This window comes from Labeo rohita, chromosome 23 (assembly GCF_022985175.1).
Source record: "Labeo rohita strain BAU-BD-2019 chromosome 23, IGBB_LRoh.1.0, whole genome shotgun sequence".
Taxonomy (NCBI): domain Eukaryota; kingdom Metazoa; phylum Chordata; class Actinopteri; order Cypriniformes; family Cyprinidae; genus Labeo; species Labeo rohita.
In genome coordinates this window covers 14,966,719-14,986,533 of record NC_066891.1, presented here as the reverse complement: position 1 = coordinate 14,986,533, position 19,815 = coordinate 14,966,719, and the positions used below count along the sequence as shown (strand labels likewise).

At 34.1% G+C, this 19,815-nt stretch overlaps 1 protein-coding gene across 2 annotated transcripts in view; it reads right to left on the bottom strand.

Moving 5' to 3' along the window:
* Positions 1-19,815, bottom strand: part of lrp1ab (low density lipoprotein receptor-related protein 1Ab) — a 141,393-nt gene that overhangs the window by 50,579 nt on the left and 70,999 nt on the right. Inside the window, exons 8-24 of one of the 2 annotated variants that reach the window (XM_051097221.1) lie at positions 19,545-19,767; positions 16,163-16,352; positions 15,824-15,967; positions 15,475-15,711; positions 15,193-15,373; positions 14,795-15,017; positions 12,651-12,840; positions 12,280-12,408; positions 12,040-12,180; positions 10,575-10,700; positions 10,350-10,466; positions 10,180-10,260; positions 9,925-10,092; positions 4,505-4,687; positions 3,963-4,160; positions 2,244-2,489; positions 1,593-1,790 (exon numbers count right to left, since the gene is read on the bottom strand). In XM_051097221.1, the coding sequence (XP_050953178.1) occupies positions 1,593-1,790; positions 2,244-2,489; positions 3,963-4,160; positions 4,505-4,687; positions 9,925-10,092; positions 10,180-10,260; positions 10,350-10,466; positions 10,575-10,700; positions 12,040-12,180; positions 12,280-12,408; positions 12,651-12,840; positions 14,795-15,017; positions 15,193-15,373; positions 15,475-15,711; positions 15,824-15,967; positions 16,163-16,352; positions 19,545-19,767 (2,975 nt within the window). Of the gene's footprint in view, positions 1-1,592; positions 1,791-2,243; positions 2,490-3,962; positions 4,161-4,504; positions 4,688-9,924; positions 10,261-10,349; positions 10,467-10,574; positions 10,701-12,039; positions 12,181-12,279; positions 12,409-12,650; positions 12,841-14,794; positions 15,018-15,192; positions 15,374-15,474; positions 15,712-15,823; positions 15,968-16,162; positions 16,353-19,544; positions 19,768-19,815 lie in introns of both variants that reach the window. The other variant, XM_051097220.1, reaches the window with a different exon arrangement.

The window sequence follows — 19,815 nt, the reverse complement described above, 5'->3', positions numbered from 1 at the left end:
CAATGTCAGTCATATTTTTACTCCGTCAAGGATGACAGCAGGGATCCAAAACTTGGACAGTGCATCGTATCTCAGGAAAGAGCTGTTCAGAAAGGGAAGGAGGTGCGTGCGCGTTTCAAAGCAACATGGTGCTTCCGACACTTTACTTTTACTCTGGCTATAGTCACGCAAACTAGGAATGAGTCAAATGGGTGAAGACAGAGGCGTCCAAATTCCCGTGCTACGATCACACACACAGACTCACTTAGGCGCACGCTGTGGTTTTGTGAACTGAAAATAGCTGTAATAATTACGGACTAACTTGGTATGCTGAAAAGAACAAAACAATGTGGGAAAACACAGTTAGACAACAAAGTCAACCCAGAACTTTAAGCAAGTCTTTAAAACAAGAGAATGCGATTAAAGCTCCTTTTCCCCCAAAGCCATTATTAACTTAACTAATAAAATTCTCCAGCTAAAAATAAAATGTTCGTGATTGTGTGTGTGTATACAGTTGAAGTCAAAAGTTTGCATACACCTTGCAGAATATGCAAAATGTTAAATATTTTACCAAAATAAGAGGGATCATATAAAATGCATGTTATTTTTTATTTAGATATATCACATTAAAGATGTTTACATATAGTTCACAAGAGAAAACAGTTGAATTCATAAAAATGACCCCGTTCAAAAGTTTACATACGCTTGATTCTTAATACCGTGTTGTTACCTGAATGATCCACAGCTGTGTTTTTTTTTGTTTAGTGATAGTTGTTCAAGAGTCCCTTGTTTTAACTGAACAGTTAAACTGCCTGCTGTTCTTCAGAAAAATCCCATAGGTCCCACAGATTCTGTGGTTTTTGTGTATTTGAATGCTTTCCAACAAAGATTGCATGATTTCAAGATCCATCTTTTCACACTGAGGACAACTGAGGGACTCATATGCAACTATTACAGAAGGTTCAAACGCTCACTGATGCTTCAGAAGGAAACACAATGCATTAAGAGGTGGGGGTGAAAACTTTTGAACAGAATGAAGATGTGTACATTTTCTTATTCTGCCTAAATATTCGATTTTTTCATTTAGTACTGCCCTTCAGAAACTACAGAAGATACCTAAATGTTTCCCACGATACATAATAGATTACATTTACCCTGATCTTCAAATACAAAAAGTTTTCACCCCCTGGTTCTTCGTTTTTTTCTTCTGGAGCATCAGTGAGCGTTTGAACCTTCTGTAATAGTTGCATACGAGTCCCTCAGTTGTCCTCAGTGTGAAAAGATGGATCTCAAAATCATACAGTCATTGTAGGAAAGAGTTCAAATACACAAAAATGCTGAAAATCCAAAGACTTTGTGGGACCTGAAGGATTTTTCTGAAGAACAGCAGGCAGTTCAACTGTTCAGAACAAACAAGGGACAAAAAAAAACACAGCTGTGGATCATTCAGGTAACAAAGTATTAAGAATCAAGTGTACGTAAACTTTCGAAAGGGGTCGTTTTTATAAATTCAACTATTACTTTCTCTTGTGGACTATATGTAAACATCTTTTATTAACAACTAATAATTAGACTTAGGAACAACCACTCCCACAGGATGAAGATTAATCTACCTCCGTTTTCTGACAGTTTTCCCCGATATATCTTGTCTTCTACCACATCGGTCCAGTAGAGGGCACTCTGGTTGAGGTGGAAATCCAGGGCAATGGTGTTGCGCAGGCCAGGCACCAGCACGCTGAACTCGCCCTTGTACAAGTCAATCCGACGGATCTCATGCCGGTTGGAGAAAATGATGAAGGGCTTGAATGGATCTAAAGAACATGGACACGGCACATTAGAACAAAGAGTCTATAAAGTCTTTTATTTACTTTTTTATATTTACCAGTGTATTGTTTATCTCAACAGGAGGTTTAATGGATAGTTTACCCAAAAAGGAAAATTACCCCATGATTTATTCATCCTCAAGCCATCCTAGGTGTATATGACTTTCTTCTTTCAGACAAACACAATCAGAGTTAAATTAAAACATGTCCTGCCTCTTTCAAGCTTTATAATGGCAGTGAATGGGTGTTGAGATTTTGAAGTCCAATAAAGTGCATCCATTCATCATAAAAAGTTTTGTCTGAAAGAGGAAAGTCGTATACACCTAGTATTTCTTGAGAGTGAGTAAATCATGGTGTAATTTTCATTTTTGTGTGAGCTATCCCTTGAAGTAAAAATAAAAAATTCTAGGTATCTTTACTCATCCTGTCCTCCACCCTCACCAGTGCTCTTGCAGCTCTCGCCGTCTGGCCCGAGCGCCCAGCCTTCATAGCAGGCGCACTTAACAGTGGCCTTTTCCTGCACACAGCGCTGGCTGCACTTGAGATGCTTGGCGCAGAAGCTTTGAATCTGGCAGGTCTTGTTGTCAGTACCCAGCTCCATGCCAGTTGGGCAGGAGCACAGGATGCCCTCACCAGGAGCGATGGAACAGTTGTGGCTGCAGCCTCCATTATCCACCGTGCAAAGATCTAGAATGAAAACAGGTAAGAAAGAAGCAGGTGGGATTAAAAGTGTGTTTGAGAGTAATTTGCTGCAAATGTTTCAAATAAAAGAAACAATGAGTTGGAGAGAATGTGCGTATTTCATTTTAATTCAAGCCTGAAATTTCTGTGTGTCATACTAATGGGAAACACAAGTCGAGCTGGCGTGCTCTGAGCAAACTGAAAGATTTAAAGGAATAGTTCACGCAATAATGGCATTTTCGTCATTATTCACTCACCCTCAAGGCATTTGTCCATGGAATACACACAAGACAAATATTTAGATCTATTGGCTGTCAAGCTCCACAAAAGACTAAAATAAGTAAATAAATAAATACATACATACAATTTTACAAAAAAGTAGCACATTTAACCAGTAAGGTGTGCTAATGATTTAACATGTTACTGTCTTGCGCTCACCAATTCCACATTTACGCGAATACAGTAAAAACAGTAACATTTTTAAAAAATGTATTTATTACTGAAGTCTTCATTGTCACATGATTCTTTCTCAGTCATTCCAATATGCTGATTTTTTTTTTTTTGTGTGTAAAATGTGACATTTTCTTCAGGATGTTTAATGAATAATATAAAGTTCTAATGATAATAATTTATTAAAACAGATTTTTTTTTTACTAATTAATATCTTTACTGTCACTGTTAATTTAATGCATACTTGCTAAATTAAAAAATGTGTAAAATGTGACTTTTTTTCAGGATTCTTTGTTGAATATAAAGCTCTAATGATTCATTATTAATTAATTACTATTTAAATAAAATTGTTTTTTTAACAATGCCTTTACTGTCACTTTTGATCAATTTAATGCATCCTTGCTGAAATAAAAAATAAGAAAAAATACATATTATTGTGTAAAATGTGACATTTTTTCAGGATTTTTTGATTAATATAAAGTTCTAACAATAAGCATTTAAATAAAATAGTTTTTTACATAATTAATGTCTTTACTGTCACTTTAATGTATCCTAGCTGAATTTAAAAAAAAAAAGAAAAATATATACTTTTTTGTGTAAAATGTGACTTTTTCGGGATTCTGTGATGAATATAAAAGTTCTAACGATAAGCATTTAATTAAAATAGTTTTTTTTTAAACATAATGTCTTTACCATCACTTTTTATCAATTTAATGCATCCTAGCTGAATTTAAAAAGAAAAATATATACTTTTTTGTGTAATATGTGACTTTTTCAAGATTTTTTGATGAATGTAAAGTTCTAATTATAACCATTTAATTAATTTTTTTTTTTTTTTTACATAATGTCATAATGTCACTTTTGATCAATTTAATGCATCCTTGCGGAATTGTGTGTGTATGGTAGCCTATGTGATTCTTTTTGTGATGCAGAGTAAAATTTAAACATGTCTAAAATTGAGGTTGAGTAAAACGTGACAAAATATAAGAAGTATATGAGTGTATTTGTGTTTGAGTGTGTGTGCATTACTGCAAAGCTTCTCGTCCGAGCCATCGGGGCAGTCATCCTTGCCGTCACACAGTTTCTCAGGAGGTAGGCAGATGGAGTCGTTGCTGGCACAAACATGGTGGGAGAGCTTGCACTCAAGAGCCTCGCAGTTCTCTTCATCCGAGTTATCCTCGCAATCGCTGTCCCTGTCACACACCCAGGCCTTACTGATACAGCGAGCTAAAATACACACAAAGAAAAAAATTAAACCCAAAATTCAATATTCACTTGCAAAAATGCTTCAATTTATGATTTTAATTTAATTAAAAAACTAGCAGCATGGCAAAATTGTAAGTCAGGTGGTTATAACAGAAGGGGAAAGACAATCTCATTTTTATTATCAATATTTTTGATCTTTATGCAAGAAGACTATAGATTTTAAATGTGTAATCCATTATATTTAGTATTACACTAGCATAAAGATGCTGTTAAAGCTTACATACACAAGTGACAAAACGTTTGATTTCTGGATATTTTGATTCATCATGACATTGATTTATCAGTATGGCTAAATGTGTCCTAACCCGAATCTTTGCAGGCAAACTTGACGGCAGGGTCACACATATGTGTGACGCCCTCGCAGTTCTTCTCGTCGCTCAGGTCCATGCAGTCCGTGTCTCCGTCGCAGCGCCATCGCATGGGAATACACAAGCCATCCATTCGGCACTGGAACTCGTCTGTGTGGCACCCGCCGGGAGGCCGCGTGGCTGCGTAAAAACAGAAACGGGCGCACAATTACAATGCAACCGTGTGAACATTTATACAAAGGCACGTACACGTATCTTATTATTTGATGGTAATGAGTGCTTGGCTTCCTGACGTCAAAAATCAGTTCCCAGCGATTGAGACTGTAACCAGTGTGAGCACAACTACAATGAGGTGATCCAAAGCAAACTTTCTCATGAACAGCGGCCCAGGGCTGGCACTGTGTCGGCCATCATTAGGCATCGGACATAAAGGCTTTCCCTCATGGCAAAGGTTAGTGTCTGGCAGAGTCTGGAGAGGGGGAAGCGGAAAACCAGATCTCGTCCGTAAACAGAGAGAAGTGTGTCCTCGAACAGGGATCTGCTGGGGTGAACTGACCCGAATGACATCATACTGCTTGAGCAGCATGGATTCACTGTCTCTCTCTCTCACACACACACACACACACACACACACTAAGTAGTTGATATCAACACTGAAATCTGTATGAAATATTACAACTGTCTGTCAAATTCAATATGCTACAATAGCAAAAATGTATATGATACTTAACACACTCCTCTATTTTTAAAAACAATGTTCATATAAATTGACAAATTAAATTAAAAATTCAAAGCAGACTTCAAATATTTTTCATTAAAATTACATTTCTGACGTTTTTTTTCCTTTAATTTTACGAATTTGAAAATAAAGTATACAAAAGTTAATAGTTACATAGCACTAATAAACAATTTATGTAGTAAAGGCAGAAAAAAATAGTTTAGCAAAAATGAATATGCTACTTAACACTCCTCTATTTAAAAAAATGCTAATATAAATTGTCAAATTAAAAAAATTCCAAGTAGCCTTTAAATATTTTAAAATAATTGCAAATAATGACGTCTTTTTTTGTTGTTGTTTCCTTTAATTTTATTTTATGGAAAGTTTACGAATTAAAAAATAAAAGTATACAAAGTTAACAGTGCTAATAAACAACTTCTGTAGTAAAGGCGGAACATAATAAATCCCAATATTTATGTAAATACTTTACCAAAAATTAATATGCTACTTAACACATTCCTCAATTTAAAAAAATGGTAATATAAATTTAGTCAAAACTAAATAAATAAATAAATATCCACATAACCTTTAAATATTTTTGAAAATAAATTACATTTTACATGTTTTTTTTTTTTTGTTTGTTTGATTCCTTTAATTATGAATTCAAAAATAAAGTAAAGTAAAATTTACTAAGTACTAATAAACAGTTTACGTAGTAAAGGCAGAAAATAATAAATAAATTCCAATACTTATGCCAATACTTTACCAAAAATTAATTAAAAAAAAAATTTTTTTTTTTAAATAAATTAAATTTTAAAAAAAAATTTTCCTTTAAAATGTCAAAAATAAAGCTACAAAAGTTACCAGTTACAAAAATAATAAACAATTTATGTAGTAAACAGAAAATAATAAATAAATCCCAATATTTATGTCAATACGTTAGCAAAATGTATATGCTACTTAAGCAAAAATGTATTTGCTACTTAATACACTACTTAAAATATAAATTTTGTCAAATAATAAAAAAAAAATCTAAGTAGCCTTCAAATATTTTTAAATAAATTACATTTCTGACAAGTTTTTTTTTTCCCTTTAATTTTATGAATTCAAAAAGTATACCAAAGTTAACAGTACTAATTAACAGTCGTGTAGTAATGGCAGAAAATAATAAATAAATCCCATTATTTATGTAAATACTTTACCAAAAATTAATAGGCTACTTAACACACTCCACTATTTAAAAAATGCTTATACAAATTTTGTCAAAAAAATAATAAAAATAAAATAAAATAAATCCTTGTAGCCTTCAAATATTTAACATTTTGAAGGGTTTTTTTTTGTTTCCTTTACATTTATGAATTAAAATTAAAATATATATAGTAGTATGTATAAAGTATACAAAAGTTATCAGTTACATAGTACTAATAAACAATTTATGTAGTAAAGGCAGAAAACAATAAATAAATCCCAATATTTATGTAAATACTTTACCAAAAATGAATATGCTACTTAAAACACTCCTCTATATAAAATAAAAATGCTAATATAAATTTTGCCAAGAAAAAAAATAAATAAATACGTAGCCTTCAAATATTTAACATTTTAACATTATTTTTTGTTTCCTTTAAATTTACTTTAAATTTATGAATTAAAAAAATATTTAAAAGTATACAAAAGCTAAATTTAATAGCTACTTAATACGCTCATCTATTTAAAAAAGTTGCTAAATATTGACAAAAGTAAATAAAGCAACGGCATGTAGCCTTCAAATATTTCTAAATTAAAATTTCAAAAATAAATTCTAATTTCAAAAATAATTTTTCAAATTCAAAAATAAACAAAATATACTTCAACAGTTACATAGTGCTAATAATAAACAATTAACAGCAAAGGCAGAAAATGAATAAATAATTTTTTGTAAATACTGTAAATGAATAAACTACTCAACGCACTTTTTTAATGTTAATAGAAATATGGACAAACTTAGATAAATTAAAATAATTTTTAAAATGTAAAAAGGTATACAAAAGTGAAAAAAAAAACAAACAAAAAAAACGGTTAAATAGTGCAATTATGTAATAAATGCAGAAAATTAATAAATTCTAACAGCGAACTAATATGCTACTTAACACAGTCTTCTACTTTCTCTTAAATGTTAATATAAATTTTAACTTACAACTTTCTTATAACTGATACCTTTTCAATGTTTCACTTTTAAATTGACTTGGTACCAAAGTACCATTACTTTTAACATCCCTACTCCAAACTCGTACTCAGTGACTTAATGAAAGATCTCTCCTTCACAACGCATGCTAGCATGACCTCATTCAGCTCTACATCTTCACACAGGCACAAACACACTGTCAGGCTCCCATAAGGCCCAGCACTCTCATTAGGCCTCTGGCTTGGTTCTGCTGCATTGATTCTGTGAGTCTATTAAGCACCAGCATGCCACAGGGATTAGAGAAGAGAAGGACAGAGCCCAGACCCCGAAAACAGAACCTAACCTCTCTATTCCTGTTCCACGCAGGGTCCGGCCAACCACTGACCAATTAACAGCTATGAGGCCAAATGAATGGGACATGTGAAGAGGGACAGAGGAGGAAAGAGATAGAAACAAAAATGCACGTTGTGTGGATACTCCAGCGGCTCATGCGTCGAGCGTCGCGGCACATCTGTGCTTGTGTAATCCCTCTAGACAGCAGCTCTCAGAGCAGTCATTAACACTGCTCTCCACGGGGACTTTCACTCCCTGCACTCCTCGCAGACATTCTTCAAGATTTTGTGGTTGACGTGTTTCACCACAGACCACAAAAAAGAAAAAGATGACAGCCCAGTTTGTGAAATCGTGATTTACTCCAGTTAATGAAGAGCTCAGTTGCATTAGTCACTGTGGTTTCGCTCAAAATCTAGAGACACTTCCCACACCACTAAAATAGCTTCAGAGAATAAACTAAACAGTTTACATAATACAAACAGGATAAAAAAAGAACCTGATATTATTAAACAAAAATACTTTTTCTTATAAACAAATGATCACTGAAAGAAGTTGCTTCATCTTAAGAAAATACTGATCATCAACCTAAGGAGGTCAAACTTAATATATGAAGATGTTTTCTACTGTGTTCACCTCAATTATAATACCACAATTTAGTTCTTTTCTAACAATTATAAAAAAAAAAATAAAAATAACAATAAATAAAAAAAACTAGGGATGCACTTCTTTGGATTTTTGCCGATATCTGATATTTTTTAACTCATTTTCACCGATACTCGATGCCGATATATTTCCTTTTGTTTGGAAACAACACCAAGTCTCTTTCGTGTGGAAATTATAAGCAAATTATTTGTCATTTTGATTAGTTTTTTAATAAGTACTTATTTGTTAGAATAAAATAAACAATAATGAAGTTCTTTTATAATGACAGTACATTTAAACTTTGAAAATAACAATAAATAAACTATTATATATATATATATATATATATATATATTTTTTTTTTTTTTTTTGAAAAATGCTGTGGTAACCTTAACATTTTATTTTAAGATTTAACATTTGTTGATGGTCAAAAGCAAAAGAGTTGTAAAAATTCTTAAAATCTTTTAGAGCTCATACTTTGTTTACCAAAAATGTAACATTATACATTAATTAATAAATCAGTATATATAAAATAGCCATTATCGGACGATTCCGATGTCGGTCTGATAATATTGCGCATCCCTAAAAAACATTTGTTTAAACAATTTGCAAAATCAAAATAAATATAAAAATAAACATATAAACTAATAAATATAATTTTAATTCAAAACCAAATAATGAAACTGATTTTGTTATTTTGTAACAATAAACGATACTAATCTATTTTGTTCGCTTTATTTAGATATTTGTTAATTCCGCTACCTATTTACTTACTAATTTCTTTTACGTAAAATATTTCTTAAGAAATGGACCACAAAACCAGTCAGTAGTAGCATGGGTATATTTTTTTTTTTTTTGCCAAAAATCATTAGGATATTAATTAACGAGTATGTTCCATGAAGATATTTTGTAAATTTCCTACCGTAAATATATCAAAACTTAATTTTTGCATTGGTAAGAACTTTATCTGGACAACTTAAAAGGTGATTTTCTCAATATTTGGATTTTTTTTCTATTTTCAAGTAGTTGTATCTAAGCCAAATATTTTTCTATGCTGACATAAAGCGTACATCAATGTATCAAGCCAAACATAAATGAACCAAAAATTAAAATTCAGTCATTAATTATTCACCCTCATTTCGATCCAAACCCGTAACCCGACTTTTCGTTCATCTTCAGAACACAAATTAATATATTTTTGATGAAATGCAAGAGCCTTCTGACCCTGCATAAACAGAAACGCAACTACCATGTTCAAGTCCCAGAAAGGAAGTAAGGACATCATTAAAATAGTCCATGTATACTTATATGATGAAAGATAAACTTTCTTCTTTTGAGAAAATTTGGACACCTTTTTAAACTTTTTTTTAAAAAGGAATGATTTGGGGATCTCGGGTTTTAACAAAAAATATCTTAATTTGTGTTCTGAAGGTGAACAAAGCTCTCACAGATTTTGAACAACATAAGGGTTGAGTAATTAATGAAAGAATTTTCATTTTTTGAAAGAATTGAATGAGAATTCTTTTCTTTTATTAAATACCGCCACTCTTCCAAACTCACCCTGATTGGTACAGTTGGCATGAGTCTCATCGCTGTAATCTCCACAGTCGTTGTCTCCATCACAGGTCCAGTACTCCGGAATACAGCGGCCGCTGTTGCATTTAAACTGCACGCTGGAGCACGAGTGACTGCAGCCGGCTTCATCACTGTTATCCCCGCAGTCATTATCTAGACACACACACACGATATCAGTTCTTGGACATTGTAAGTCAGCGTATGACAAATGCACATTTGTAGACAGCATTAGAAACTCACCATTATCGCAACGCCAGTTGACATTGATGCAGCGTCCATTGGCACAGGTGAACTGAGTGAGTGGGAAACAAGTGGGATACGCTGGAGAGAGGAGGAGATTAAAAGGTTTACATTCTTGAAGTGTCACCACGCCATTATGACAAATGGAAAAGAGGTTCAAATTTAGATACCACAAGATTGTGGTTCATCTGAACGATCGCCACAATCATCATCCAGATCACATGTCCAAGAGACAGGAATACAACGGCCACTAGAGCACGCGAACTGATTAGAAGGACACGTCCGTGCTGGAAGAGAAAATAAAACATGACAAATTCTCAAAGCACATAAAGGCTGATGTACACCATGGACAGTTATCTGATCCTATTAACATGCAATTATTAAGTTCACAATACCCGAACAGGTGCTGTTAGATTCGTCTTCATCATTCCCACAGTCATTGTCTCCATCACAAAGCCAGCGCAGCGGGATACAACGGTTATTCTGGCACTTAAAGCGGTCTGCAGGACAGGTGTGCTGGTCTAAAAATGGGACAAATTGGAGCATTTAAATGTACGTTCAGTAATGTTTTGTTTCTTCCGATGGCTAATATAATAGTCTGATTTATGCTGACACCTAGTGGCATGGATGTATAAATCACACTAAAGCAAATATGTAATTACTAATGCCATTCTTTTTTTTTTTTTTTAAGACGTTTATTCAGCAAGAGACACATTAAATTAGTAAAAATGGAATTTACTGTATGATGCTGAATGTCACGGAAATTGCCAAATGTTGGATGAATAAATTAAAACTAGGTGTGTACATTTAAATCAAACACGTCTATAAATATTAAGCTGCAAAATTCAATTTAAATATGGATACTTCATGTTCTGCGTGTCTTTGTTTGAATTAACCGCACGTGCAGCTATGCTGAACATATGAACAATCTCTAGAACTGCTCTGAGAGTCACTTCATAAGCATTTTACCATTTATTGAGAGAAAAACTACTGTCATATCATATACAGACAGAAACCTAAAAGTCTTTACAGCAGCCTGACAAAATAAAAGCTTGGTTTAACTTGAAGAAACTGTGACTGAAATATATTACCGAAATATATTACAGAAATGTAATGATAAAACTACTACTACTATTTTTTTTTTTTTAATTTTAAGGAATATTTATCAGAAGAATTATTTACTAGAATTTATTTACCAGATAAATATAATAATACTAATATAATAATAATAATAAAAAAAATAACACATACATTTTTAAATAAAATCAATTAATTAGAGATGCTTTTGATTATTAAAATTTTAGTTAAAATGGAATTCAGAAAATCAGTGGAAAAAAGAATTTGGTAACAATAAAACTAAATTTGAGAAAAAAATGAAACATATTTCATAGGGCCTTGAAAACTTAATTTTGATTAAACTTTTAATAAATTACTGTTAAATTGTGTGGTTCATTATTTCAATTAATTAGAAATGCTTTTTGCTTAATATTTCTTAATTTAATCATTAAAACAGAGTCTAGAAAAATTAAAACGGGAAAAAAAAAATCCAGAAAAATTAAAACTGATTTTATAGAACCTTAATAACAAGGTTTTTGAACATCAGATCAGCATATTACAACGATTTCTGAACGATCATGTGACACTGAAGACTGGAGTAACAGCTGCCGAAAATAAGTTTCGCATGACAGGAATAAATGACATTTTAAAATATGTTAAAATAAAAATTATTTAAAACTGTAGTAATATTTCACATTATAACTGTTTTTTACTGTATCTTTGATCAAATAAATGCAGCACTGGCGAACATATGAGACTTGTTCGATGTATGTTAATGAAAATATGAGACAAAAGGACACTAACGGCACAACTCAGGGGCCTCATCGCTGTTGTCCAGACAGTCATTGTCCCCGTCACACTTCCAGCGGTCTTGAATACAGCGATTATTCTTACAGGCAAATTCTCCAGGCTGGCACTGAGGAGGAGGGACGTAGGAAGGGTTTGCTGGCGAGAAAAAGAACAATATTTTCAAACTCAAAACCAAAATGGGCCATTGGGCCATTTTAAAAATCCTTTGAGGCTATTAAAGCACAGAATACCCACCTTTACAGGTCTTGTTGTCAGTATCTAGTATCTGGTCGTCAGCACAGGCACAGGAGCGTCCAGTGGGCGTCAGCAGACACAGACTGCTGCAGCCACCATTATTGGCACGGCACACATTGGAGCCTGTGACTACACACAAGAAAAACATCCTTAGCAGATCCCAATAAAACGTTCAATAAAACCACCGAAACTCTGAACTCATTAGTCTGTTACCACAAACTTTGTGTAAATAAAGTGGTTGTTGAGACATGTTAACATACAAAACAACACAATTAAGTCTTTGTTTGATCCATCAGCTCATGCTGTACATATGACTCATAAATGACTAATTGGCAAAAAAAACAAAAAACAAAACTCAGGGTGTTCAGTACTTTGCTGTTGTTGTGCGTCATAGGTGCGAATCTCATAGATTGGTGGTCGTTCACTGCGTAGCAGTGTGGTCTTCTTGGTTTTCATGTCCAGTTTGTAGATTCCTCCACTGCGGTACTCATTCCAGAACAGAAAATTATCATAGTGACACAGGCCAAAGGGATGGTTCAGCTCCTGTCCTTCATATACCGTCTGGATCAACAGAAAAGTATGATTTTTTTTTTAATACAAAGTTGGGATGTCATAAATTCATTTGCGTTCAAATCACTTTTGTCAGCACAAGACCTTTTATACAAAAATGACATTTTTTCCCCCACCATTTTAGAATTTGCATAGGGCGTTTTTGCTTTGTTTTGTTTTTATTTGATTTGATTATATTGATTTGATTATGTTGTACTGATATTATTATCATCATCAATATTTAAAATTAGTTTAAAACAGTTAAATTTCTTTTCAGGATTTTTTGATGAATAGAAAGATCCAAAAGATCAGCATTTATCTGAAATAAAAAGCTTTTGTAACATTATACACTATACTTTTCAAAAGCTTGGAAAGGTTTTTTTTTGGGTAAGAAATTGTAGAAATTAATATTATATTTAGCTTTAATTTATGCTTTAAATTAATCAAGATTTATAATGTTACAAAAGATTTCTATTTCACATAAATGCTGTTCTTCTGCGCTTTCTATTTATCAAAGAAACCTTAAAAAATTCTACTCAGCTGTTCTAAAGGATCATGTGAATGGATTAATGATGAGTTAGAAATAAATTACATTTTAAAATATATTTAAATAGAAAACAGTTATTTTGAATAGTATATTTTGGATCAAATAAACGCAGGCTTGGTAAGCAGAAGAGACTTCTTTAAAAAACATTAAAAATCTTACTGTTCAAAACTTGTGACAGTCAATGGTAGAATGGAAGAATGGTAGTGTACATTCAAAAAATACATAAATATAATTTCAACAAATTTAACACCATATCTTCTCACTAAAACACCATCAGCTGCTGAAAAAAACCCCTAAGTTTCTCACTCTTAAAAACCTAGTTTCCCACTCTTAATTATGGCTTTGCATTCACAAGTGCTGAACTCATAAATACAATCTTTCCAACATGGCTTGAATGCACCAAATTTTCATGTTACAATAGAACCATTAAATGGCTGATGTTAAAGGTATATACTATATACATAAACTAAAAAGAAAAAAACAAATTAGAGAAATTTAATATTGCATGAATAATAAGTTAGTTAGCTAATTGTAAGCCATTGACTGAAGTGGGGTATTTTAACCCAATTCACATTTTTACTTAATCTGAAATGTGGGATAACACAGTAAAAGCATTTCATGTTAAGCTAAAAAGCACAGTCTGTGTACTAAAGCCACAAACAGAAAAAGGCAAATGGTAAAACCTTTGTGCTCAAAAACAGCCTAAAGTATAAAATAATAAACCTAATTAGATTTTTAACAGTACAAAAAAAAAAAACATTTCATTTATGACATTTGGTCACCATATTATAATGGCATATTAAAGGGATAGTTCACCCAAAAATGAAAATTCTGTCATTAATTACCCACCCTCATGTTTTTCCAAACCCGTAAGACCTTCGTTCATCTTCAGAACACAAATAAAGATATTGTTGATGAAATCCATGAGCTTTCTGACCCTGCACAGACACCAATGCAACTGACATGTTCAAGGCCCAGAATGGTAGTAAGGACATCCATAAAATAGTCCATGTGACATCAGTGGTTCAACCTTAATTTTATGAAGCTACAAGAATACTTTTTGAGCGCAAAAACAAAAAAAAACCCACTTTATTCAACATTGCATTGACACACCAAAAGTATTCTCGCAGTGTCATAAAATTCAATTTTTTGCCCAGAGATGTCACATGGACTATTTTAACGAGGTCCTTACTGCTTTTTTGGGCCTTGTACATGTCAGTTGCTTTGCTGTCTATGTAGGGTCAGAAAGCTCTTGAGTTTCATCAACAATATCTTCATTTGTGTTCTGAAGATGAACGAAGGTCTTACGGGTTTGAAACAACATAAGGGTAAGCAATTAATGACAGAATTTTAATTTTTGGGTGCAATATCCCTTTAAGGCATAAGGTTTATGGCTGAAACCCTTATGTGTTTGCTCACCACACGTTCTGTGGTGTTGAGAAACACCATCTCGATGCGGTCGTAGTATGCATCCACCCAGTACAAGATGCCCTTCTGGATATCCAGGCTGAGGCCATTGGGCCAGAGCACAGTTTTAGACGTAAGCAAGATGCCAGTATTTGAACCGTCCATCCAGGCTTTCTTTATACTGCCACGATTGGTCTCTTTAGGCTCCTCCTCCCAGTCACTCCAGTACATCATTCTGCAAACAGCATGGATTTATGCATTCATTCAAACCTGTACATTTACATGTCATTTGGTTAACATGGCCTCTAAAAGCCTACATATAAAATATGTAAAACTGTTAACTTCATCACAATAAAGCAGATATTTCACCAGTGTATGATTTTGGAATCAAGCTAAAATAATTGATTTACCCATGAGAAGGGTCTACTACTATGGCTCTAGGATGGGTCATCTTGCCCTCAATAAGAGTTTTGCGAGTCTGGGAGGCTTTCTCCAGTTTGGCCACACTGATGGTCTTCTTAGGTCCATCATCAGTCCAATACAGGTTTTGCCCCATCCAATCCACAGCGATACCTTCTACTGTGTGAATACCTGTGAAACAGAGAGACAAAATGAATGAGAAGGAGAGTGAGAGATATGAAGAGATGTGAAGTTGTCCATCTAATGTCATTCTAACATCATTCTGCACTCACCATCCTTCACTATGATGTCTCTCTCAGTGCCATCAATTTTCTGGCGGCCGATGATGTAGCTGGTTGCATCAGCGAAATAGATAAATTCGGTCTCAGTGTGGAAGTCTAGCGCTCTTGGGTTATTCAGGTTCTCGATGGGGATGATGTGCTCGTCATACACCCTGGCATGCATGTCCATACCACGGATGACACCAGGCCGGCCTTTCCCGTACACCAGGAAGAGCTCATGCTCTGGTTCTGAAGAGAAAAAACATGATTTATTAAATGCAAGGCAGCCCTATAATAGGCAATGCTGTTATGTAACACAGAAACTGTGTGTTTGAGCAGGTTGGTTTGAGAATTTACTCACTCTTGCAGGACTTTCCATCACTGCCCAGACTGAAACCAGAACGGCAGCGGCAGGTTCGGCTCTTGTGACTGTTACCCAGCAGGCAGATATCGGAGCAGCCGCCTGGCTTCCCAAACTGATCCGGAGCACATGCATGACTACGGACTGTGAGGACGAAAACAAAAGCTTAATTTTAACATAAGGGACCAGTTGGGAAACCACAATGAATAGTACTGAGTCAGACACGTAAAAATGTGCCTCTACCAAAAGAGAGTGAATTATGCTGCCTTACAATTAAAATGCTTAAGCAATTGCTAAACTTCACATTTAGAAACATTTAGAAATTCAAAACAGTCGCACCTGCGGGTTGACGTCGTTGGTGGTAAACGTGAAGGGCGCCGCCCTTATCCACGCGGGTCACCACTTGGAAGTCAGAGCTGTTGAATCGGTTGACTCTGATCACACTGGTTTTGGGCTGCATGTTGGCGTTGTCAGAGTTGGTGGCATACAGATAGTTTTCAAACACTGTTAGGCCATAGAGATGCTCAATCTGCCAAAACAAACAAAAAAGCATAAAAAATAGAGCCATTGTGAATAAGTGTGTGACAGAGTATACACTGTTTGCCATCTGATGCACTGTGTTGAATGATAAAGCCATGTATTGGTCAGAATGATCACCTATACAAGTGGCTTTCAGCATTTTTGACAATTTTTGACTCAAATGCCTCACCTTGTCCACAACAATATTCAAAGGCTCTATGACTTTTCCAGTTGTTTTTGATTAACTGGATAAGAATCCAGGTTTTTACTCAATTTCTACCCCGATAAAGTATTTTAGAGCTTGGCATAACGAGAATATACACTGCCGTTTAAAAGTCTGGGCTTCAGCAAGATTTTTAAATGTTTTAAAGAAGACTTTTCTGCTCATCAAGGCTGTTTTTGTTTGATTAAAAATACAGGAAAAAAAAACTGTAATATTGTGAAATATCACTGCAATTTAAAATAGTGGTTTTCTATTTTAATATACTTTAAAATAATATTTATTCCTGTGATGCAAAGCTAAATTTTCAGCATCATACAGTGTCACACAATCCTTCAGAAATCATTGAAATATGCTGATTTATCATCAATGTTGAATGAAACGGTTGTGCTACTTAATATATCTTTTTGGAATCTGTGATACTTTTTTAGGACTCCATTTAAAATTAATTAATTTAAAAATGTATTTATTTCAAATAGAAATCTTTGTAACAATATACACTACTGTTCAAAGTTTAGGGTCAGTACATGTTTTCTTTCTTTCTTTGAAAGAAATTAATACTTTTATTCAGCAAGGATGTGATCACATGTTCCAAAAAAAAAAAACAGCATTGATAATAAATCAGTGATAAATCAATGATTTCTGAAGGATGTGAATGGCTGATAAAAATTCAGATTTGCATCATAGAAATAAATTATGTTTAAAATAGAAAACTGTTATTTAAAATTGCAATAATATTTCATAATATTATTTTTTTCTGCATTTTTGATCAAATAAATTGAACTCTGATGAGCATAAAGACTTGGAATTAAAATCCAAAAACATTAAAAATCTTACTGATAGCAAACTTTTGAAAGGCAGTGTCCATACTCCTAAAAATGCCCTTGGTATTTTAAGATTTTTTTTTGATTTTACATGACTTGTCCAGTTCTAGAAATCACACAAATGAGGCTTCCTAATACATTACATCCCAGTTTTTAAAGATCGTGGGATTCCTGTTTCTTCAAAGAAAAAAAAAAGCTGTTGAGGAGGTGAACTAAAATAAGAACTAGTGTAAAGTTTTTAATAATTGTTTAAAAAAAACAAACAAACAAAAAAAAAAACCGTCAAATGGATTTATGAGCATTTGTGGAGTTATAATTTCCTAAAAAAAATTTAAACCAGCACAATTTAATAAAATATGTTTACGAGATGCTGCCTTCTGGTATGGATCATGAAAATCTAGTGATAATTGAAAATGCAGATGTGACTTACAGGAGAAGTCCACTTCCAGAACAACAATTCACAAATAATTTACTCACCCCCTTGATATCCAAGATGTTCATGTCTTTGTCTTCAGTCGTAAAGAAATTATGGTTTTTGAGAAAAGCATTTCAGGATTTTTCTTCATATAATGGACTTCAATTGTGCCCCCGATGTTGACCTTCAAAAAAAGTTATTTAAATGCAGCTTCAAAGGGCTCTAAACAGCCCAGCCGAGGAAGAAAGGTCTTATCTATTAAAACAATTGGTCATTTTTTTTTTTTTTTTTCCGAAAAATAAAAATATGTATACTTTAAGCACAAAAGCTCGCCTAGCACAGGCTCTCGGATGCGCGTCCACGGGTCGTTCTTGAACGATTCGTTCATTTTGAACTAATCTCTAGAACGAGACATCTCGGGGAGTGATTTGTTCAGTCATGCATGCGCAACATCCTATTAGGTTCTGTACTGGAATTAGTTCACCTGTTTCGAGTCTTCAGGTTTTTCGAGTCATTCGTTCATCTTATGGGACTGTCACGTGATGCAGATTTTGCTAAAATTAACGAAATGACTTGCAAAAAAGATTCGTTCATTTTGCTGAACGAGACTCAAAGGTCCAAGTCGGTAAAATGATTCGAACTTCCCATCACTACTACGAATCATGTCTAAGTTCATCGTCTGTGTACTCCGGCTAAAAAAGGTAGAGTATGGCGAAAAACTCCATCTTATTTTCTCCCGCAACTTCAGAATTGTCCAACACGTTGTACCTTTTTGTTTGTAAACAGCGTTTGACTTGCACTTTCTTGGTCTTTGCACGTTCGCTTTGTAAACACTGGGTCTGTAGTTCCGCCTACATTCGGCGTGACCTTTTGACATGATTCAATAGTACATAACGTCGTGAACGCGCATGCCAGAACCTGTGCAACACGAGCTTTTGTGCTTAAAAAGTATACACATTTTTATTTTTCGACAAAAATGAGCGATCGTTTCGCTAGATAAGACCCTTCTTCCTCGGCTGGGATCATTTAGACCCCTTTGAAGCTGCAATTAAACTACATTTTGGAAGTTCCATTATATAAAGAAAAATCCTAAAATGCTTTCCTCAAAAACCATAATTTTTTTACAACTGAAGACAGAAATACATGAACATCTTGGATGACAAGGGGGTGAGTAAATTATTTGTGAATTGTTGTTCTGGAAGTGGACTTCTCCTTTAAGTCATTTTAAGGTCCCTTGGAAGTTCGCTGGTTAAGAACCAATGGCCTGTCCTGTTTTCTGTAAATAAATAAATAAACAAACAAAAAAATCTAACTTCTAATTGATGTTACTGTTATATAATACACATCCCTATGCAAACATTGCCCCTTTTGCAACATCAGATAATAATATCTAGTAGGACTATGATAACTTCCACAGTGCAAGTTTGAACAATCCAGTGTTTATTTTTGCAATACGCTGAATGTAAACTAAAGGACTGAAATGTTTCAAGAAGACTTCAAAAGAAGTGACACTGTGGACTTGCACAATGCTCCGTTTGCACTGCTGCAGCAGGTTTTAAATGAGCTAATGCTGATCTTTCAGTCATGCTGATCATGTGATGTTCTCAGTTCCAAAAATTCATGAGCGATGACGTTAATGCAAGTGACATCCTGAGATCGAGTTCATGGCTCCAAACAAACAAATCTCTAACAGCGTGTACGTGTTTGGCATCCGCAAACACTCATGTGACACTTTACACGTACCAGCAATCCCTGAATGATGGTGTGCCGGTTCTTGCCTTCGTAGTCCACCACCTCAATGTAATCCAGGTAAGCGTCAGCCCAGTACACAAGCTTGCTGACCAGGTCCAAAGTGATGCCGTGAGGGAAGACGATTTTACTGTCTACTAGTTTGGTGCGGTTCTGGCCGTCCATATCACAGCGTTCAACCTTCGGGATCTGGCCGTAGTCTGTGAAGAACACTTTTCTGGAAAAGAACAAAAGGAGAACTTTAGGATATATAACAATCAACTGC